Source organism: Oreochromis aureus, linkage group 2 (genome assembly GCF_013358895.1).
Source record: "Oreochromis aureus strain Israel breed Guangdong linkage group 2, ZZ_aureus, whole genome shotgun sequence".
NCBI lineage: Eukaryota > Metazoa > Chordata > Actinopteri > Cichliformes > Cichlidae > Oreochromis > Oreochromis aureus.
The window spans coordinates 27331362-27354849 of NC_052943.1; the positions used below are offsets into that span (position 1 = coordinate 27331362).

The 23488-nt window shown below is 44.1% G+C and overlaps 1 protein-coding gene and 1 long non-coding RNA gene across 5 annotated transcripts in view; one reads left to right on the forward strand and one right to left on the reverse strand.

Annotated features, from left to right (window-relative positions):
- The window catches only part of LOC116329674 (transcription factor COE3-like), a 147778-nt gene that overhangs the window by 118624 nt on the left and 5666 nt on the right, over positions 1-23488 (reverse strand). For 3 of the 4 annotated variants that reach the window (XM_039621586.1, XM_031751734.2, XM_031751733.1), the window contains exons 2-5: positions 11530-11686; positions 9169-9232; positions 6473-6528; positions 1614-1687 (exon numbers count right to left, since the gene is read on the reverse strand). In XM_039621586.1, the coding sequence (XP_039477520.1) occupies positions 1614-1687; positions 6473-6528; positions 9169-9232; positions 11530-11686 (351 nt within the window). Of the gene's footprint in view, positions 1-1613; positions 1688-6472; positions 6529-9168; positions 9233-11529; positions 11687-11814; positions 11951-23488 lie in introns of those variants that run through there. The other variant, XM_039621592.1, reaches the window with a different exon arrangement.
- On the forward strand, positions 10288-11643 carry LOC120443282. The gene is made up of 3 exons (XR_005615309.1): positions 10288-10373; positions 11319-11375; positions 11549-11643. It is a non-coding gene; the product is annotated as an uncharacterized LOC120443282 (long non-coding RNA).

The window sequence follows — 23488 nt, forward strand, 5'->3', positions numbered from 1 at the left end:
CTCAGAGGCTGTGTCTGACCCTCACATATGCATTTCTAAGAGATCCTTTCTCAAGGTGCAAAATATATGGAGGAGAATATTTAAATCAAGCATGCAATTCACTAATGTTTGTGTTACATAACTTGCTGCTAATTCCGCTGTTATTTAACACCTAACATATCAGTAAGCAAAAATTTGTGCTTGTCAATTTCTTTCCAGCAATTTCCAGTAAACCATCATATCTTCATAAATACAGGAGATATCCAAAATCAAAGCATGTCTAATTTTTGTGCCTGATGTTGAACCGACTACGCCCGTTTTGAAAAACAGCTCAGCTTTTATGAATCACCTGTGAAATTAACGACACTATTTCGGGATTGTGCTCAAATCTTGCCACATTTTTTTTAAGACCAGGCCCTAAGGCTGCATGTTTAAATAAAGGCAGATAAATAATGTGTTCTAAATGTAAATAACAATATCATTATTAATGACAGATTCACATTTACGCACTTACACACGTATACAGAGCGACCGTTTATTCAACCAGTGCTGCCAACTTTGAGTTGTTAATGCACAGCTCAAGTTGTCATGTTTTGATTTGCACAGCACTGTGACTCACTGTCTGCCTCAGAGACTAATTTTCTAATATTTTTAGTAAAGAATTTATTTACAGAATTTTAAGGGAAGATGAAATTGCCAGAAAACTGCTTGAACTTGACCCTGGAAAAGGTGTCTGGACATTTTTATAGCAAAATTAGTCTTTTTCTGATCAACTTAATGAACTGACTAATGTGTTCACAAAATCCTAGAAGAAGCACATACACTGCTCAAACTCTGGGCTTGGAGAGGCCTCCAAAAGATTAACGCTTAACATTCCCAAAGTTGAGTGTTTTCATTTCCTCTGAAGAATTTAATCTAACGTATAACAAAAAAAATGAATACATCATTCCATAGAAATTATGCCCTAAACTACTCGACAATAATAATGACTTCCAGCTTTTTATTTTCCTTCTTGGACTCTTTTAGAGCAGCTTTGTATGATTCACATTTCAAAAATAATCCTTATTTATACTCTACTGCACTCTCTTTACACCCTCACCCTCTCTGAAACAAGACTTTTTAGCTCCCGTCTCATTAAGCCTGCTTATTTGTGATTGGCCGGCTTCTAGAACCCTACCAAGGGGCATTAGCGTGTGTGTATACCTCGTTATTTGGTTGCAGTTCAGTTATTTAGCAGTTTCTTTGTTTTTGGACACACCTACACACCTACAAAATTCTGTTATTCAGTTGTTTAAATTTGATCAGTTATTTACATTTTAAACACCTTCTTCTCTCAGAGACAAAAACTCTTCTTCACATCTAAACTTCTCCATTATCCAATCATCTTTTGGTTTAAATCACAATCTAACAAGCACACACTTCCTCTGCAAGCATAATTAACACTCCACACACACACACACACAGCAGGGAGATAATTACACTGCACTGTTATTAAACCATGCTTCAGCCTGAACAAAAACACAAATTAAAAAGTCACAGGTTTGACAGAAACTGCCGCCTGCTCTCCTGCCAAAGTGCCGCTGAGCCAAGCGCTGAATCTGTGAACAGACAGCACATCTGTTTTCTTATCTTACCTGCACATGATCTCGTGGGTGAGGAGGACGCGACACATCTCCGGGTTCTTGTCCTGACCTTCATACAGGATGGGCTGATGGGACAGAAGCAAACAGATGATTACGACAGAGAACTCATTTTCTTAAAACTCATCACATGAAATCATACGGCCTACAATCTGATTTATTTTTCCTCCCACAGAGTAAAAACCTGCAAAGGGGAAAAGAACTGTTAAACAAAACAAGACAAATCAGCTCATTGTCAATGATGCATTTTAGCTGAATATGTTAAACAAGTTAAACTAGTTAAAAGAACCAAACTCTGTCACAATATAGCTGCTTTTGAGGTAACCAGTTTTAACATTCAAAAGTTAAACTGGGCTTGAGAAGTTTTAACCGCAGCATCATCCAGACTCTGAACTGAATAAAACCAGCTGGGAACCAGTTTTAGCCACTGGGGATCAGACCTCGAAGGACCCCACTGTGTGGTGGTCAGAGGTGAACTGGGCACCCTACCCTGGAGCCTACTGTGGGAGAGTTCAAGTACCTCAGAGTCTTGTTCACGAGCGAGGGAAGGCGGGAGATTGTCACAGCATCTGCAGTGATGGGAGCGAATTAGCGGACCTTTGTGGTAAATGATAAATGAACTAGTTCTAATAAAGCGCTCTCGACTCTACTGGAGAACTCAAAGTACTTTATACAACACGCCGCATTCACACACGCACTTTCTACTTAAAATTCACACACAGTCACACTCCAATGGACGCATCAGAGAGCAACGTCGGGTAGTATCTTGCCCAAAAGGTATTTGGCATGCAGACTGGAGCAGCCAGGGATCGAATCACCAGCTCTGCCTCCTGAGATCTGTGGTGAAGAGAGAGCTGGTCAAACTACCAGTCGAACCACCTCTAAGGCTAGAAGCAGTGGGCAAGAACCTAAAAGTTAAACTGCAGGTACCAGCGGCTGAAATTAGCTTCCTCCGAAGCCTCAGACACCGAGTGAGGAGCTCAGTCATTTGTCAGGGACAGCTGAGGTGCTTCAGTATCTACCCAAGACTCCTCTTCGAGACCTCGTCAGTGAGGTGTTTCAGGCATGTCCTACAGGGAGAAGACATCAGGACATGAAGGAGAGATCACATCTCTCGGCTGGTCTGGGAATGCCTCCGTGTTTCTCCAGAAGAGCTGGAGAAGGCGGCCGGGTATCTCTGCTGCCCCCGTGAGCCGAACCGATATAGGTGGCAGCAAATGCAAAAGCAAAAGAACCCCCAACCATTTAAACTAGTTTAGTCTGTATGCTAGCATTCATCGCTTTCCTGCCATACATCCGGTTTAGCTTCAATCTGATCAGCTGATATTTAGATGTGTGCAGGTGTTCCTTTTATTTTGTCATTCCCCTCTGCCTATCCACAGTCTGCACCAGTAATAAAGTCAAACATGGCCTCCAACCATTCACACATCCCACCACCTCCCCTTTTGGTGGTCTCAGCCTCCTCTGGCCTTCCCACAATTCCCTGCCAGATGGCGGGCGGCGCCCCAGGATGAAGCCCCCCTCCTCATCCTCCGCTCTCCCTCCTCCTCACCCCCGCAGAGCTGTCGTGTCAGAGTCTGGATGACGGATGACCGCTGTGAGTAGGGCTAGGTGTGCGATTGTACTCGTATATGGGTGTTTGTGGGGACCCGCGTGCTTATGGGGACGTTTTTGGAAGGAGAGGGCATCAGTGCGGGTTTGAGGGCTCGGGTTTGACTGGCTGATTTTCACCGTGATGGGACTGCTTTATTTCAGAGAGGGCCCTCACAGAGACAGAAGCAGAAATGTGTGTGTGGTTTTTGTAATACCCTGGTGGTTGTAAATGAACTCCACTAAAAGCACACGTGTGTGTGTGTCCTCACCCCTCCTCCTCCTCTTTTCTTTTTTCCTGTGATGACCTACTCGTACCTCATCCACCTTTATAGTCAAAACAGACCTCCACCCTGCACACACACACACCCACACACACACACACACACCCCCTGGGGGACCATACTTTTAGGATAACGACCACTTCTGCATTATTGATCCCGATCCTGGCTCTGTTCCTCTGGATTAAAATGCTCCAGTTTGACCAGGAGGGATGTGGATTGCATCAGGGACACACACACACACACACACACACAGAACTGGTGGTCGATATTTATACATCATTCCTGATGCGTGAGTCCTGTGAGTGCGTGACTGCATGTCCACTTTCATGCTTATTTGCAGGTTAATGTCCCCGTTCTGCGGCGAGCAGAGGACGCACCTCAGAAATTTTCAGACGTTCATGTGTTTAAAAAAAAGTGAGAAAGTGAATATTTGGGGAAAAATAATGTCGTTTATTAGTTTTTCAGATTAAAGTTCAGCAGGCTTCAGAGTGTGTGTGTGTGTGTGTGTGTGTGTGTGTGTGTGTGTGTGTGTGTGTGTGTGTGTGTGTGTGTGTGTGTGTTTTTACATGTCGTTTTAAAGTGTTTCTCATTCTCTGCATAGTTTTTGTCATTCAAGCACTGATGCATGTTTTATAAAGGGAGCATGTGGGAAAGTTACAAATTTGTTTGTCAGTGAAAGTTTAAAACGTGGGGTTTCCAAAGATATAAAGATCTTAAGGGAAAATCATGAACCTGGGGTGTGAACGATTTGGAGCACATTAAGACTTGTTTTAGAAGAGGAGGCTGTTTTTTACAAAAGGTTAAAAACAGGAAGACGAGGCCTACATTGAGGAAGTCTTCACAACAGTTTGCTTAAGACGACGTGAGAAACGTGTGCTGAACATTTCTTAAATATGAGGTATTTGAGCTCAGAAATATTTTCCAAAGGAAGCACAAACACCTCCCACGGGGGTCTCCCGGTGTGTGAGCCCCTCGGCCTCGCTGCATTATGTGACTCGCTGTGCAGAAGTTACTGCGCCGGCTGCATCGCTGCACGGTCCAATCTGCATTAATGCAGCTGCTCCTCGCTCTGACAAACCCGTGGACATGGGGCTCCTAACAGCTCCTCAACGGGGATTTATCGATCCACGGGGACTCCAGCCGACCTGTCTGTCAGGCCTGCCTCTCCACCAATGGGGTGTCGTGTACTGGGAGGTGAAGGTGTGTGTGTGTCATGGAGGAGGAGGTGTCAGGATTATTGTCTCCAGTGTGCCGCCGCTGCGCCACATTAGGGCCTATTGATCGGTTTGGCTGACGCTTTGTCGGGGAGCCGCTTGGTACATCGATCGGTGACATGCCGACAGGGCCGCGGCAGCCGGGGGGGGTTGTGATATGAGGGGGGATAAATAAGCTGAAGCTGGGAGGAGAAGCCGAGCGCATTTGGATGTTTTTTAATATTTACAGTGACAAACATCTGAGGTAGAGCGCTCGACGAGAGGAACAGGAGGATCTGGAGGAACGAGGAGGGAGGTCAGCCGGCAGCGCTGACAGGAATGTGGAAACATTCGGAGGTTTTTGTTGGCAGCACGGTCGTTCACAGGTTCAAATCCCACACGGGGGTTTCTGAGTGAGTGAAAACCGGAAAGAAGGGAGGACGTGGAGTCAGCTGAAGCCCGAGCTACATCGAGTGGAAAGGAAAACACATCAGTGCTGCTCGAGTTTAAGAAAGTAAGGAGGAGGCGGAGGAGGCGGAGGAGGACAGGAAAGTTTAGTTTTAACTTTAGGGGAACGCTTTAAGATTACAGTAGGTTTGAACTATGTGCCTGAAACCAGCAGAGAAGTCTTGCTTCTTACGCGTTCTGGGACATTATCGGACAGACACAACACATGAATAATCCTTAGCACAAATCTATAGGAGATGCCTGCATAGGCAAAGATGGCGTCCCGCCCCCGTGCACAAAAGAATCAAAGAGCAACCTGACCCGGAAACATAAGAGCCAATCATGTTGCTGTGCTGTTACTCCAATGGGTCTGGGTGATTTCCATTAACAGTAACTCAGCGACATATCAGAACAATCGTGTTCCACACTGAAAGAACATAGGCAGACAAATATTTGATGTTCTCAGGAAAACACAACAGACTGATCCAGGTTCAGTCTACCGAACCTTAAACAGAATCTGGGATTTTTGGTGGTAAAACTTGTTTTCCCAACTCTTGACAGTCGGCATTTGACTGATCCAGGGAACATTCAACGATCCAACGCATTCGTCTGACCTACTCCAGTATTCTTAATCTGACAACTCAACTTTGTCCTTTGCCCAGTAATTCTTTTTTCATTTGATGTATGTTTTCACCCCTTTTTTTACCACCTCTGACAAGATTATCTGATTTATTTAGTTTGTCTATTTTTGACCGAGATTAGTCGTAAAGTTTGGAAAGGACTTACAAGAAAATGGCACAGTTTAAGGTATTCAGTATTGGAGTCGATCCAGGAATCCCTCAAACTGTATTTGGGAAGTATTTCAAAGCCAGAAATTAGACACCAGTACAAAAATCTACAGATATTAACAACCTTCTACAGGTAATATTTAGAAACAGCCAGAAGACAGGCTCTGATGGGTTAAGATGGTTTCCCGAAAAATATCAAACGACCCTGAAAAATTGTATTTTGAGTCGTGTTCACGAGAAGTTTCTTCAAAGTCCTGCTCACCGTAAACTACCAGGAGATAGAGCGACTCTAAAACTCCAATGTTTGCCTGATGTTTGTAAGATTATTCAAGCCCACTAAAATATTTCCCAGTTGTGATTTATTTCAGTCAAACTAATCTGGGCTTCAGGGCTCGATCCTGGCCGTTTTGAGGCTGCACGTCGTTGTGCAGAAACGCGCCGTGTGACATTTAAAACACATTGCTGTGACATGTGAAGGTGTGTAAAACAAACTCACTCTGCTGTAAACACTATGAGTGAATCAGAGCTCAGGTGTGCGTGCGCTACCTCACCTGTTTGGTCATGGAGTCTATGAGCCGGACGTAGAGATCCTGTTCTGTCCTGATGCCTGAAAAACACACAGAGAGAAGCATGAGCACACACACACACACACACACACTTACTTCAGATATAAATTACTGTCATCAACACGCCCGCGTTAGCCTCTTATGCTAATCCGCCCCCCAACAAAGGATCTGATTCCTGATAACGTGCTGTAAATGAATTCTGTTCCGATTCATGTCCCGGTTGTGTATTTGTGTTTTCTGGCGCTCTTGTCGTCTCGCCCCGGCGTCGCTCACACCCCTCAGCAAAAACAAACAGCGGCGCTGCTCCAGAGCTGTTTATTATTTATGGGCCAGGACGCCTTCTCCGGCCCCCCCGCCGCCTTCTTCCTCAAGGATAACAAGGAATCCTCATTCTCCGACAAATTAAATATCAATCAGAGCTGCTTGTCTTTTATTAGCCATGCATCCGGGCGTAAATGTGACACAAACACGACATGGGGTGGAGGAAGTAAATTGCAGGGAACACCTGTTAGCGGCGGAGCAGCTCTAATTGTATTGTGCGTTTGAGCTTTTTTTCCCTCTTCTTCTTGCTTTGCGGCCCGTTTGCTCGCAGCTTCCTCTGCTTTCTAATTGACATGATTCACTCCTCGCTCTGCGGCTGAGCGCTGAGCAGTCTGCAGCCTAAATGGCGGCTATCCGTCCCGCTTGCAGATGAGGTCAATTACCTCCGTAAGATGCTAATCCGACGACGCCGACTCATATTAGAGTGATTTATCCCCCTTTGGAAGAAAACGCTCTTTTATGTCCCACTTTATCTGGTGTTTCTGCAGGGGTCTGAGAGCATTACGGCCGCCCTCCTCCTGCAGCTCTGGACTCGTGCCAGCACAAAGGCGAGCTGTGTGTTTTGAATCAGCAAAAGATCCCTCCACTTCCCCCACACCACCACCACCACCACCACCAACCGATGGACAAAACAGAGCTCAGATATTCCAGATGTCCGCAGCTCCGCGTGCTGATAATGAAAAGGTTTTTCCAGCCTCGCAGTCTTAAAAGTGCACAGCTGAGTTAAACTCTAACTCCGGTGAGGTGACCTTTAATATAAATTCCATCGCCACTAATTCTAAACTCTAAATCATCCAGGAAAAGTTCAACCGCAAACCAACACAGACAGTTTCACCTGTGGGAAAGAGCGATCATTAACTCGACTTCATCAATCAATACTGCAAATCTAAAATGCAGCCTGAACAAAGACTCGGCTGACCTGCAGCAGCAGCAGCATTTAAAAACGGCTCACTTCGGCTTTAATTTCATGCTGTCAGTCATTCTTTAAGAGCACAGCACATGCAAATGCGTCTCCAGTGTAAGGAACATATTATTGATGGGTTTTTGGACTTGGACCTAAACAACCTGCAGCACGCTGGCAGAGCGGGCTGCTTCACATCTGCCTTCATTACTCATCACGAACATTGAGAATTAGCAGAAATATTGGCATTATTTCCATTATGCTTTGACCTCAGACTGCATCATCAGTGCTTTTGTTGTAGCTTTTTTTACATGGTGCAAAAGGCAGACGCTTCTTTCTGCAACATGATTATGTCTTACTCGCACTAGATCTACTGAATTTCGTCTCCGTCATGCTTTCCGTAAGTACGCGACGGCCTTCTGCCGACGTAAATGTTACAAAGAACGACGAATCAGAAGAGAGATTTATTAAACCCGTTTTTCCCTGCTGTTTTTTTTACTTCCTGTCTTTTCTACCGCCTCTGTAACCATCCTCTCTGCCTCTGAAGTCTGATTTCATTAACTCTTTCCTGCTTCAAACACTCCTTCGGTTCCTAAAATCAAACTCAGAAGCTCCAAATTCTTTCAGCTCCAATAAACTGATCAATATGTGGCTTTTTGACAAACAGGATGTACAAGGTTTAGCAAAGTTAGACGTTAACAGGAAGTTAGCTAGCTAGTTCCTTCTACAGATGGTACAACCTGATCTGACTGAAGGATTTCTATAAACTAAACTGTACTGCTCTGATATAACTTTGGACTTTTGTTTTAAAACTAAACAGCACTGACATAAAATGCCAAAATGGACCAAACTTCAGCCAAAGAACCTCTGATCCATCGACAACACGAGGTTAGTCATTGGTTAGTCTGCTGTGTGGTTTGGGTTACTGTGAAGTCCTGATGCTAAACTTAGTGTTCACACTGAAATCTGAGTCGGCCTGAGAGCGATTCTATTCTGAAGAGATATCTGGGATACCAGGAGCCTGTGAGCTGCAGTTACACCGAGAGGGTTTAAAAACTTTGTTCAGAAAAATAAAGGACAAAAAACCAGAGCCTCATCCAGCACAAGAGACACTTGGACCTGAAACAAACAAAGAGACGCTGCAGTTTTCTGCAAACTGGTTTAGTGTAACTGGAAACCAGTCCTAATGAAGATGCCTGGTTCAGAGTCAGGAGCTACAAACGGACTAAACAAAAACAGGAAAATCTTCTTCAGGGTTCAGTTAGCAGGAGGAGGCAACGGAAAAACTCTGACAGCAAATGTTTGAGGAAAAAGTTGTAATTTTTTTCTTTTTCTACCTTCAAAAATGACTCGCTAGCAGGATGTTTACAGCTTACAGAAAGCATTTTCAGCCTTTTTTCTTTTTACAGACTTCCACCTCTGATTCCAGATCAGTGGCATATTCACACACTCGGCTCACCGTTGCTGTAGAGGAGCTGTAGCCTGTAGTGGATTCCATTGTTGGTCTTCTCGCCATTGTACTCCTGTCACAAAAACACAAAGTACACGTAAACAACGCCATCCTGACTGTGCATTTGACATGTAAGAAAGTATTGCAGAAAGGTCATTTAGAAATCCTAAGAAAAGCAGATGATGAAGATGATATGTTGAAGTAAAAGGCACTGAAAGGACGCCTCTGCTGAGCTCAGCGAGCTGTGAAACATGACAAGTTGTCAACAAAAGCTGGTCCAGAAGACCCACGGTCCTTTTCCCAAATATTAGAGCTGTTAGGTGTCATATTAGCCTGCTATTCATGTTTTCTGCTCCTTTCTAAGGGTAAGGAAGAGCAACGTAAAAGTTAAAAAAAGAGTCTGCACCGCCATCAAACCACAGTCTAACCAGAATCTCTCAGTTAAAGGCGTTTACACGCTTGGTCAAGTGCAACACACCAAATACTAAAAGCAAAAGACTCTAAGCAAATCAAAACTAAACAATAACACAAAAGCAATAAACTAAAATTAATTTAGTTAGCAGCTGAATGACACTCCCTGTAACCTTTGACCTCTCTGAACCCTGATCCCTATTAATGAACACAAAGCTCCAATAAAGTCACATTAGAAGACATTCATGCTCTGTGTTATCAGGACACGTCCCAGAATGCATTTCACACCCATCAATGGCATCCAAGCATCACTGCTTTATGAGAAAATAACAGATTTGAGTTTAAGCTTTTATTTTGAAATTTACTCGGAAATGTTTTGGAGGTCTCGTCGGCAGGACAGGTGATGTCATGTCTGACCTCCGCAGCTCTCTGATCACTTTCTTACCTGTGTGAAGGTAAAGTTCAGGGTTTTATTTCTAATTACGCCTAAACCTGCATTTAACTGTCAGGTAATCTGTGCCTCAGACTCTGTAGTTAAAAACATCCTTTATTCTCCATCCATCCGCCTCTTTTCTCCTTTCCTTTGTCTTGACCTTTCCTCCCATCTTTTTCTTCTCCTCTCTATTTCAACCTTTACTCCCCTTTTTTATCCTCCCTCCCCTCCTTGCTCTCCCTCCTTTCAGCCTGTGTTGGTCGGCCGCTCGGTGCCAACTGTGCCCGGGAGTGTTGGCTCAGTCCCAGTGTGTTTGTGTTGGGGGGGGGGTGTATCGGGGCGAGAGACTCGAGGTCAAAGCAGAGGTGAGGTGAGTGAGTGGGTAGAGAGGAGAATACGGTGCCAGCTGGCAGCCGATCATAGAACAAACACCCACAAACCTGTCGGGATGTTATTATGATTATCACCAGTGTTATTAGCAGCGGAAACGATTCTCATGTACTTTCTGTATATTGTCAACAACAGATCCAAACTTTGTACTTTTGGACATTTACACTTCATTTTAATTGTCAAAAATTCTCTTTCAACATGGGACCCGTCTTACAGATGAAGTTCCACATAACCAGGATTTCGTTGTTGTTACTGGGGCTCATTAAACCCAATAGTCACGTTAAAACTGAGGTTTTCTGCATCCAGATCCAGATGTAATTTAAAGGTTCAAAATCAGAAAATAAAGCTAAACACAAATGTCAAAAGATGCAGTTCCCCTAGTGTCCTCTAGAGACTCCAACAGTAGGCCAGTCTCCACAGACTTGCATGTTAAAATGTCGAACTTTAAATGCTGCTGTGCGCTTAATTGTACTAACAGACTGTCCAAGAAGTCTGAGTTCCAGTTTTAGAGAAATTGTAGGATTTTATCTGGATGATACTGATTAGCAGGTATCTGTTTCTGAGTGTGAAGCTATGAATGGAGCTTGCTAAGTAAGCTAGCTAGCCGTAGCTGCTAACTTAGCTCTATCCTCTCGTCCAAACATGGTCACTTCTGACTACAAAAAAGCACCATGGCAGTTTTCAGAATTACACCTTCAAAATAAAACAATAACTTTTTCAAAATTGGAGTTTCCTCCAAATAATAAACCTCTGGACCGCTTTCTGTGTTACTTCTACTTTAAAATCGTTCCCTGGAAGTCTTGCTCTGACCACATGTACTGGGCTGTTCTTATTTAATGTTAATCATTAACATGTTTCCTGCTTTATTTTGTAGTCCTGTTAGATTTCTTTTCATCCTTTGTTCTCTTCGTTTTTTTCCCATAAGAGCTTTGTTCAGGAATTAAGGGGACATTACCTGACATGGGTCTTTGATGTAAGAAAGGTAAGAACACTTCCTACAAATTAGATCTTTTCCTGGTATTTTAGAATATTAAGCCTAAAAACCTGACCTCTTCTTTTCCTGTTAAAGATGTAAATTTTTTAAAAACACCTAAAATCTGAAGAAGATTCTTGAAGAAATAAAAAAATCTTTTCACCTTGTCTTTCTCCACAAAGTCCACGTAGGAAGTCCTCTCGATCTCCACCGGCTGACCCTGACGGTCGTACAGCGCCAGCACAAAGTGGAAGAAGTTGGACTTCCTCAAGTTGGATGGCGGCTGCTTCTCAAAGTGAGCTCGGGCTAAACCAACCCCGCTGAAACAGAGAAAGAAAACGTTACCTTTCAACTCAACAGGATCACACACACTTATCTGGAACTCGCACACGGAGCACAGTGAATTGATTTATGTTGATTTATAGGCCCGTGTTGCTGTGGTGGGCACCTTAAAAGTGAGATGATCATTTTCGACTTGGAGTTAATAAAAGCTCAACAACAGAAGAATGAAATGAAATGAATTCCAACTCTTCAGAGTGGACATAATCATGTGTGAACATTGGGCAAGTGGCTTCAGTTACTGAAAACAACATTAACGGTTTACCGCTGGTTCTTTCTTCTGTAATCAGAATGACTAAGGCGCTTCCCTTTGAAGGTGGCGGTTTGTCACTAGTGGACAATCCAAGATCCGGGTGTCAAGGTAACCGGCCTCATGTATTTACTACCATGTCCTATGTCAAGTCAACTTAGCAGTTGGAGGTTAGTAAGAAGTTAGCTAGCTAGCTTCCATGTATGACAATATACCGTAATCTGTCCAAAGTATTTCTAAAGAACTAAAACGTACAGCAGTGATGGTTAATATATAGAAACCTGGTGGCTAGCTACAGAGCTATAGCTAGTCTAATATGAACACATTAGCACAGTGAAGATGGAGGATGACGGTTAAACTATTGGGCAGGGACAAACGTCATCATACGACAGGAAGAAGACGCCAAAAATGGACCAAACTAAAGCCAAGAAAACACGAGACACAATCAGCATGACGATAGTCGTTAATGTGCTGCTGCGTGGTTAAGATTAGTCGCTGTGAAAGACAGCGAGAACGATCACGGAGGAGTTTTTTGGGGGAAACAAAAAACATTAATCCAACGCAGGAGACGCTTTGACTGGGAACGACACGCCTGATACGACATCAGCGACAACGTCTTTGTGCTGATCATCACACAGTGTCATACACGCAATGTTACCACAAAGCGGACCAATCACAGACGCTGTGGTATTCGTTGCCGTTTTATTATTTAGATTTAGAATGTTTTACAAATAAACCTGGACACATAAATAAATAAAAATAAGGTGATGTGAGTTTTCTGGCCTTCACAAGGTTATAATTAATCTTTGCTTTTACAGATATTGGGATGTGCCGTCTCCTCTGCTTCCATTAACATTAAATAAAGAGATGCAAAGTCACATGATAAACTGCTGCTGCAGGAAGAGGTTAAATAAATGAGTTTAAACCTTCTAAGATTAACAGCAGCAACAGGCGGATGTTTTATACTGAAAGAAAAACCACAAAGGCAGCAAATTAAACTTTAAAGAACAAAAGAACAAACAGATTTTTATGTTAAATTATTTTTTTGTTACGTTTCAATAAAAAGGGAGGCAGAAATGAAATCATTACGGAGAGCATTGCTTCTAATGCTGATTATCATTATGTAAACAACCACCGGCTGGGGGTCAGAGGTCACCCTGCTTTTGATTTCCAACCTCCAGAATCTGAGGAAGCCTTTAACTGAGTGTGAAAGCTGCAAAAACATCAACAGTGTCAGCGGCTGATTTTATTTTGGTATGGAAAAAAAAAATCCTCGTTGATCCTGAAATAAAATCGATGCTCCTGCAGGAAGAGACCTCTGCTCTCAGCCCACAGAAGCGCGATGTGTCCGAGGGGGAGACGCTCCAAACAGCAGCCGAATATTTTTACATCAATCTCATTTTCCTGCTCGTTTTGTTTCCTAAAACGCTTTATGATCAATATGATCGCCGGGGCACAGATAAATATTTATTCATGCTCAGGGTTTGTTTTTGGAAGCTCGCCCGTGCTCTCTCTCGGTCTCCGAGCTTCCCGGCTCACGGGTGTATTCCCCAGACGGCAGATTAATACAGCCATGACCTTTCTGCACCCCCATTACCAATGCTTAATGCCTCATTTGTAGGCCAGTTTGTTGAAAGCTAATTCCTCCAACTCGCAGCGTTTGGCCGAGTGAAGAGTCTGCAGAGAAACTCCAGGAGGAGGAGGAGGAGGAGCAGCTCAGGTGTGTGTCGGTCAGGTTTTAAGGGGGGCTCGGTGGGAATAAGAGCAGCTGAGTGTCAGAAAACACAACGGTGTTAAAGTAAAAATAACACCGAGAGGAATCACAGTGAGCAAGGCTTCAACACGTTCACCGACAGATATTTTCAATGAGATCCCGAGAGAAGGAAAAAACTCCACAAGCATCTGTTTTTATCCATGTTTCTATTTTCATACACCTGACAGGAGCTACGCTGGAAACACAGCGAAAAAAATAAATCCTTCAACAATAAAACAGCATCGAAAGCACACAAACAGGCTCTGTGTTTGATACAAGTCAGTAAACAAAACCGATTATCTGTCATTTTTCACATGAAGATGGAGAAAACCAAGTCTGATTTAATTCCCTGGACCCTAAGTTCCTGAAAATAGTACCAATTGCTTGTATTTCAGTGGACATTCATTTGTGAAGTCTGGTCTCCAGGTCCTGGAGGCAGAAGCCAAAGATCAGATACCCAAACCCTCTTTCCCCAGCAGGCTTTCCCAGCCAGGAGAGAATAAATTAAATTCACTTCAATTTTATTTATAAGGCACCGAATCACCATAACAGTCACCTCAAGGCACTTTGTATTATAAGGTAAAGACCCCAACAATCAAACGGCCCGCTTTGAGCAGCACTTGGCGACAGTGGGAAGTAAAAACTTCCTATTAACAGGAAGAAAACTCTAACAAAACCGGGCACAGGAGGGGCTCAGCTCCCCACCCTGTCCTCTACGGGGGTGCCCGGCACCATTTCAGAGGAAGCTTATTTTTACGAAGCTAAAAATCCTTCATATCATCTGCAAAAACACCATTCGACCAGTGACCGTCCACCTTTTCTATGCCTAGAGATTCTGTCCGTAGATGTTATGAATAGAATAGGTGACAAAGGGCGACTCTGGCAAAATCCAACTCCAACCCTTCGAAAAATTCCTGGAGACAGATCCAGATCAGCTCAGAGTTATTCCTTTCCAAGTCATTCCCATGCAAACCTGTCCAAAGCTTTTAGAGTAATCGTGCTCACAGTCAAACTGCAACAATCACTGAGGAACAGAGTCTCCAACAGACCAGCAGCCAACAAGGCAAAGGGCCGAATTCAAAGGTTTGCTAAACTCTCAGTAAAAGCGCCTTTGAAGCCTTTGAGGTTAATGGGTTTAATGTAAGTAGTTCATTTTTCTGTCTCTTGGTTGCTGCGATCTCTGAAAACCTGATAGCATAAGGCTAGAGATTTCCTCCCCTCCTGGATCTGGATCAGTTTGTGATATTTTATGGAGTTGCGTCTGAAACGTTTGCTCTCACAGCAACACGTTCCTGGACCTGGATGAACTCCAGACGTTCATCACTCGGGCCGAGGAAAGTGATGGTGGTCTACGGACACGTTACCTCTGACTTCAAATGACAGAGTAAATTAAACATATACTGATGCGCCTCAACATTAAAACAGAGCCTGGTATCAAGTCCGTTTCTGAACACAGGCGTCCTGTGCGATCGCACCAAGATGAGGCCCGAATCAGCCATGCTGATGGGGCGTTTGCACACTTTTCTCAGATATAACTTAAATAAAAGCACATTTTTGGAGTCATAAAACCCAAAGCCTGCAGACCTGCTGGTGTTTAATATCGCAGTGAAGCTGACATAAATGTGGATTTTAAAGCAAACAAACACTGAGACAAGCGGCTCGGTGAATTTGGCACCTGTTTCATCCTGAACGCCATCAAAAGCATCACTTCCACCACTAAACCAGCCCATTATCCCAATTATACACAATGATCTACAGCGGCCCGTCCACGCAGCCGATCGCCACCCTCTCTGCTCTGCCTCCACTCAGAAGGCTCGTTAGCATTATTATTATTTCAATTATGCTAATTGCGGCTGCATCCACTCGTCAGCGCCGCCCGTATCCGGCTGTTAGCACTTGGCACAAGGTGTAATAAAAACAGTATCGATGGCACACGGCTCGCTCGAACATGCCCGGAGTGTAAATCACACGCCAACAGGCAGAGAGGAGAAAAATAAATAAATAAACACACACACAGAACAAACACGACGAGGCAAATGAGGGCCGCCGATCTGCACGTTTCCACTGCAAAGTCTGAAATTAAAGGTCAGCAGGAGTCGTGTTGAGCGCTCTGCAAACAATTACTGAGCAAGACAGCCGGTGCAGGGAGCAGTCAGTTCATATCCACGCTCACGGTGGCTCAGTTAAACCTCCGTCTCTCCTTCTCTGGGATTCAAGCGCCGCCGAAACTCGCCTCTCATCCAAACTTCTGCAAATCTGCACAACTTCCTTTCAAATTCAGTCGCCTCCTCTCATTTACAGGTAATTATGTTAAATATCGAACTGTCCTTATTAATCTTGTATTGGACTCTAATGCAGAATTTATACAAAAGCTCGACCTGTGACCCAACTGACTGGTTTCATTTTGAAGCCACAGAGCTAAAGTTTGAGCTGCCACCATGAAGTTATAACTTTAGCTAACTAGCTTGATTAATAGGCTGCATCCACAGATGATATGGGAGATTCACAGACTCAGATACCTGCTAGTCGACCTGTTAGTACCGTAGCCTTACAGCAGCCATAGCATCGGTCAGATGCAGTAAGGGCTCGGTCCAGTTCAGGTGAAGCTAGCAGACAGCTAGCAGCTACAGCTACCTGTGTCACTATCCACCTGTCAGTCAAAGAGGCCATGCTTCTAATAACGCACATTTTAAGCCATCATACCATTTAAACAGGTGAGTTTAAATTCTCACTATAGAGAGCAGACAGTCTGTGTACCAGGCTGTAAACATGTTTATCTCCGCTGTAAAACTTTAACATGGGAGTCTGTGGGGACCGACTCACTGCTGGAGCCTCTGGTGGACGTTAGAGGAACTGCAAGTTTTGGCACTTGTGCCATTGATCATTTTTTAGTTCCTCATAAACACAAGATTTATGAGGTAGGCGGGGCTTCTGTGCCTGAGATGACCATATTAGAGATGGAGTGTTTAGTCTGACCGCTCTATGACTTCTGAATCTGTCACCATGCGTAATCTGAACATCCACCCTGGAACTGGAGATATATGACATGTATAAAGAAGGAAAAGCAGAATAAATCCACCTTAAAGTGAGCAGGAGACACAAACTGTGCTGCCACCATGAGGCACATTTACACCTGACATGCAGCCGCCTGGCTGTAGGTGTGCGTGTCCTTCAGTAATTTTATATCTGCTTCTTTTTATTTTGCACATTTTGTACAGGTTTTTTCTCTTTACACACACTTTGTGTCCTTCTGTTTGTTTTGTCTTCCTGAGTCTTTTGTGTATTTGTTTAAACATAGCTCTGGATGCAGGACCACCGGGGCCCTCAGAGCCACGCTTTCATGATCAGACTGGGTACTGCGAAACCTCCACAAGCTGGAAAATAAATCTCACACACACACACACACCATGACATTAATCAAACAGGAGATGGAGTGTGACCGCTGTTTGAGTCTTTAACCAGTGTGGCCTGCTGCCTCACACACTTACATATAAATACACACACACACATCACACGGGCCTAATGAGCCATACAGCGCGCGCGCACACATGCACACAGTCTGTCTGGCTGCCAGCATGTTAATCAAATAAACGGTGGATGTTTAAATCTGATTCAGTTGGAAACAAACTCAGAGCAAACACACCCTGACAGGACACACACACACACACACACTGAACGGTAATCTCATCACAGCAGGAGCAGCAGTAACTTCTGTCAGCTCTGAATCCAAACTGCGACCCAGCTCCTACTTCCTGTTTAGCACGTTAGCTGATCACAGGTAAAAACAGAGAGCAGCCGAGGCTGATGGGAACCCGAGGACGCGCTCATCAGTAACGTGTAGAGGGGAGCTGTTACAGGTAGCATCGACAGCAGCCAGCTGAATCATCATTCAGGTAATCTCACTACACATATGTCTGTAATGACGAGGTGCGCTTGATTTATTCCATAATAATATAAATCTGTCTGTGATGAGAGCTTCGTATCGCAGACACATCATTTTATCCTGATGAGCTCGTTTTCAATTCAAGGGTTCTGCTTTCACCAGGAGCACGGTCTGCTGTCAAACAGCAGGAAGGGACGCAAACACACACACCCACACACACGTGAGGTTTTAACCACGACGCGGCGCCAGCCTCCTCAGACGGGCAGGTGAGGTGCATCTTCAGAGGTGTGAGGTCAGAAAACAGATTGTTTGGTTACCTTCTTCTTTCAGCACGTTACTGTTGAACATACAGAAATCTCATCCTGTGCAGCCGCCCAGAATGAATGTAATTAGCAGAAACGCACACACACACACACACACACACACACACACACACACACACACACACACAGCAGCTCCTCTCTAATTGCTGTGGATATTGAGTTCGGCCTGTTAAAATATGCACATATTGTTCCTGTGCACAGCTCTGTATGTGTGCGCGTGTGTGTGTGTGTGTGCTGATTTATGCAGGTTGCACAATTACCCATGAATACATTTACCCAATCAGACGTGTGTGTTGTTTTTCTCTCACACACAGACACACACACCTGTTTGGTTAGCTCTTATTAGCCATGTAATATGAACTAATGAGTCGAGGCTGAAAAGCGGCGAGGAGACGGCCAGCAGGTCGTCTGAGCGCGATCGCACGTGTCCGTCTTCGTGTGGACAAAAATTCTGTTTGAAAGCATCAGAGCGAAGCGAGCTCTGCGCTGAGAGCACATCTTCAAACGCCGCCTCCCCTCCCGATCCTCGGGTTTAATTAATCTGAGTAAACACAGGTACGTATGGAAAGCAAACAGTGTCAAAACACTCAGATCAGTACGACACTTCAAATGATATATTGTGGACATACAGTGACCACACAGTCCTGTGCATGTGGATATTAAATATTTTAACTTTATATTTTATAACTAAGTTTACATTTCTTGTTTATCGGAGCAGCTATGTTACGTCTCAGCACCAAGAGGAAATTAATCATTTCACACATCTGAAGCTCCGATTCATAAAACAGAAATCTGAAGACCTGCCAGCACTCCCATACTTCCTGTGTTTCTCCTGTATTTTAAAACCATCTCCGGGACGCCTCCTGTTTTGCCATTTATCCCAGAAAATTCCCATAATCGGCACGACTGAATAATTGGAATACATGCATGTGCAAGTTTTGTGTTGCTCTAATGTTACCTAAGTTGTTAGACTGCCTATAAAATGCAGTCTGCACACACTAAATACAGTTTCAGCCCATCTGCTGGAGCAAAGCTCTGAAGGAGCACACGGAGTCAATGAGCTGCTGTCCTAGCTGTGGAGCGTCGCTGTGGAGCGTACGGTGAGTGTCCAGCGAGAAGCGAGAATTTAAAAACACACTAAAATAAATCACTGTGAGTTGAGCCACCTGTGCAACTCTGTGAGTTTGTGTAACTTTGACAAAGCTGGACAGAATTCATCGATCTCAGCTCCAACACCAAACTCCACGGTAAAAACCACCTATTTTACATCAGTTGTGCAGCTTGTTTTTTTTAAACTTTGCACAGAGTAATGATAATTTAAAAGTAATCAGATTACATGAACGTGTGCTCTATGCTGTGTTGCTGGAGGAACTCCACCTACTCTTCCTCACAGTTTAAGAATGATGACTCCGTGAGAAATGCACTGTGGGTGGTTTCTGGTGCAGCGACGGTCTGCTGTGGGTTCGACGGCGGTGGCGGGCGCCGTCAGGGAGGAAACGCCCGCTGACTGATTTCCATTTATGCACCTTAATAGTGTGTGTCATTCCTAATTAGGGCGACTGGCTCGGGGAAACAGTGGCTCGATGCTGGAATGGCTGCTCCTGTCATGCTGCAATTACCAACAAATTAGTCTTTAAGCTGAGGGGCTTTTGCACACACACACACACACACTTCTGACCAAGTGTGTGTGTGTGTGTGTGAGAGAGGAGTACGCGTGCTAATTAGTGCATTCTGTGAGGTGTTCAATGTGTGAAAATGCATCTAAGTGTAAAAGCAGACGAGGTTTCACGGACGTCAAAATCTGACCTGCAGCTGTTTGTTCTGCAGTTTCACCTTCAATTAGCACGAGTGAAAAAAAACATAACACAAACAGGATTAAAATCACTAACCGGTCTACAACCAAATCATTAACATTTACCGTACAACGTCAAACCAACACACACACACGCACTGAGAGTGTTACACGAAAAGTTAAACAGCTCTTTTTTTAAATGGAGTTTGGTAGATAAAAGCATCATCTGTTAATCCAGCTGGTGCTGCGCATTCAAGGTTAAGAATTTCTAAGTATTCCTGGTTGACTAAGGTAATCTGATTACCAGGAGCTCCTCTATTTATCATTTAAGGCAATTCACAAATGACAACAAAAGGATATTTGTGTGCATACAGTATGAAATACTGTTTTATACTACTTTAGAAGAGATTTGTTAAACAAACTGCTTAAAAACTTTGTCTGATCTTTGGTGTAATTATTCCAGTTTAATACACGTATGTATGGAAAACTAACAGGGTCAAAAAAACGGAAAGAAAAACCAGATAAACTTGAAATTTTTAACCCCGAAGGTAATCGATTTAAACAAAACTTTTCATGTTCGTCCTCAGATTGTGTTCACTGGTGCGTTCAGGGTTCCTGTTTTTAAATAAGAAAAATGCAAAACTGTTGATTTCTGAGTTATCAGACAATTTACATTTTGGCCGTTTTGATCTTTCAGACAGTAAAACTTAATCTTATAACCTGGAAGTGCGCGGGTTCGTACAAAGGCGAGCACCAGTCGGGTTACGAGACCCGCTCATAAATCGGCTCCAAATACAGTGAAGTATGAGATGTGCAGATATTTCATCATTTCAGGTTCTCTTTGGTCTGAAAATCAGAACTTTTAGGTCCACATGTAGATTTAACTGCCCTCTGGACCACGTCATGCGTGCTGCGTTCAGGTGCATTCCTCCAGTTCCTCTGGGGGAGAGAAACGGTTAAAGCTTCGGCCTCATCATGAAATATTTGCTTTAGTATCCTGTCAAACCTTTTTTTTTACATTTTCATTTATTCATCGACTCTGGTCTGCGCAGTGCCTTCAGGGCTCTGTAAATCTGAGCTGTTGTGGTCAAGAAGCCGCTTCCAAGAGTTCAGTTTGGCTTTGGGTTTATGAAGAGAAACGTCTTCTTGTGATGCTTTAATATTTTACCTCCTCTGCTGAGGATGGATGAGAGCTGAGCTAACACAGCTGCACATTACCTGAAGTCAGCTGTTTCCTCCCAAACACATCCTTTACCCTGTCACACACACACACACAGGCCGAGCCCATTAGCGTGGTCACCTGCTCCTCTCGGGTTAATTGTTTGCAGCTTTTTTTTTCTGTCTTTCTCGCCGCCCGTGATTAGCCGAGCTGCCCGTGGCGGCGTTTGTTTACATCGCTGCACTTCCAGGAGGACGGCGTGCTGGACAGGATTTACAGACAGCGGCGGCTGTTTTTTAAGGTGCTCAGAGTTTAACTTAAGTGAGGAGGAGGAGGAGGAAATGCATTTTTCCTCGCCAGACTCAGAGAGTAAAGCGTTACAGAGAAAAAGGTGAGCGAGCGCAGGCCTTGGCCGACCTCTTCATCATCCGTGGCCGCCGCTGAGAGTTACGACTCTCTGATAAAAGAGTCTCTCAACGCGAGAATCCATCACTGCCAGACGCCACAGCCCGTCTCCGAGTACCAATCCGCCCACCACGGGGGACTGCCGAGCAGAACGGCAACCGCTCCATGATTGAACTGATGACGGATGACGCCAAAGAGGGAAATCCCCATGTCGACGTTTATTCACCCGCCACCCACCTCCCCCTCCACTCGCCCTGATCGCCCCAGAGGAGGAAGACGGGGCGTGGAGGACGGGATCGCTCACTCTGCTCGCTCTTTTTTCTTCCCGTTTCCTCCTCTCAGGGAGGGTCGAGGGAAATCTGTTCACCTGAAGCTTCAACACACACATATTATAAACACACACCTGCCAACAGCGTGAGAAAAATCTCCACCTCATCGTTACAGCTTCTACAGAGCTTCTAGAAATGACCGTTTAAAAGTCGTCGCTCATTAGAAACATCCTAAAGTTTGTTTAACAAACAGCAGATCTGACAAATAACTGAGGTTAAGGCTTGAACGAGACTCAAAGATTTGGGTCGAGTTTTTCAGTCTTTCCTGTGATAGCTGTCCCGCCAAACTGTGAAATCTTTCACATCTGATGGATCGAGTAGCATAACGATGATTTTTTTACACATTCTTCCTTGTTATTTATTGGCAGGAACGCTCAAACCTAAACTGATGAGTCGTCCTGGATGGAAACCTCTTTAAAAAATGGGTTTCCTCCCATGTTGTCTCATTTCTGTCAGACTTAAAGTTTAAAGCTCAGATGTGTTGAACTGTGACGGTGACCCTGCATGAGACAGCAGACGGAATAAGACTGAAACACTCGGTGAAACAACACGGGGTTCAGTCTGTGGGACGTTTACTACAGACTGTACAGATCCCGAAAACACTTCTGTGTCTGGTGCTAAAACAAGCCTGAAATATGCAGATTTTTTTGCTTTAAAAGCAGAAAATATGAATTTCCTGGTGTACCTGAACGTTAATCAGCCCTGTGATAAATCAGACCTGTCCGGAGCGTGCCTTATCTTTGGGACTATCTCCTGAGCAGGATGATGGAGCACGAAAGTGGATGGTTAGAAATGACGGAGTGCTGTGTGGCTGTGGTCAGGAGTTCATCTGTGAACACTGCTGTCATATAGACACACACACACACATACACACACTGTTTCATCACCTGCTCACCAGGCGTGTTTCTAAGATGATGGCAAAGGAGGTCTGATTAGAAGTAAATATAGTGTGAAAATAGGAAGGCGTCTATCGTTAAACACGATAAAATCTCTCCAGATGAGTCCGTACAACAGTCGGGCTCTTCTTCACTGTTTGTTCCTCCTCCTCAGCAGGAGGCCAGCTCCCTCCCTGCTCCCGCTCGTACAGCAGGAGCCAAACATCATGTGAACGTGTGCTTCCTTCCTCTAAACATCAGAATTAAAAAGGTGTAAAAGCTGGAAACAGAACTTCAAAATAAAAGCATGAACTCCTGTCTCCTGCATGAAAAGCTCGTGACCTTCCTGTGTTGTGGCTGCTGCAGATCAGCAGGTATTGATTACACATCTAAATACACAAATGCACTGCAGGATGAAACGTGTGATTGCTTTCTGCCTTTTAATCAATAGAAAGCACCACAAACCTCTTTTTTTTTTCTAATCCACAGCATCAAACACTCCTTACAGCTGTTCAGTGATCAGATCAGGAGCTGATCGACTCACTGATTCAGATTTGCAGCTCCACACTTTCAAAACGCTTCTAAATGTCTTCTTACAAAAACAACAAAAACACTGCAGACTACCTCGAACGAAGAGCTTTTTTAGTTTCCAGTCATGTTAAAGGTTTTTTCACTGATCTGAGAACAATAACATCTCAGGATTTATGCTGAAAGCAAAAGAAGAAAAAGATTAAACATCAGAACGCATCCCCTAAACCTTTCAAACTGAAGCTGAGCTCGTGTCACCGGAAGGTTAAATCAATCAGCCCGGTAAGCAGGACGTTTGAAAAGTTAGAGATCAGCTGTTGAATCAGAGAGAGACCTGATTTCAGCCCGATCAGGTCCCAATAAGCGATCAATAATAACAGGACTGCCTGTGGACGCAAGTGACATCATGTGTCTGTGCTTCACGCATCCAATCACATCCCTACACGTTAAGCCTGACCACATCAGCTCACAGGATGCGTCCTCACA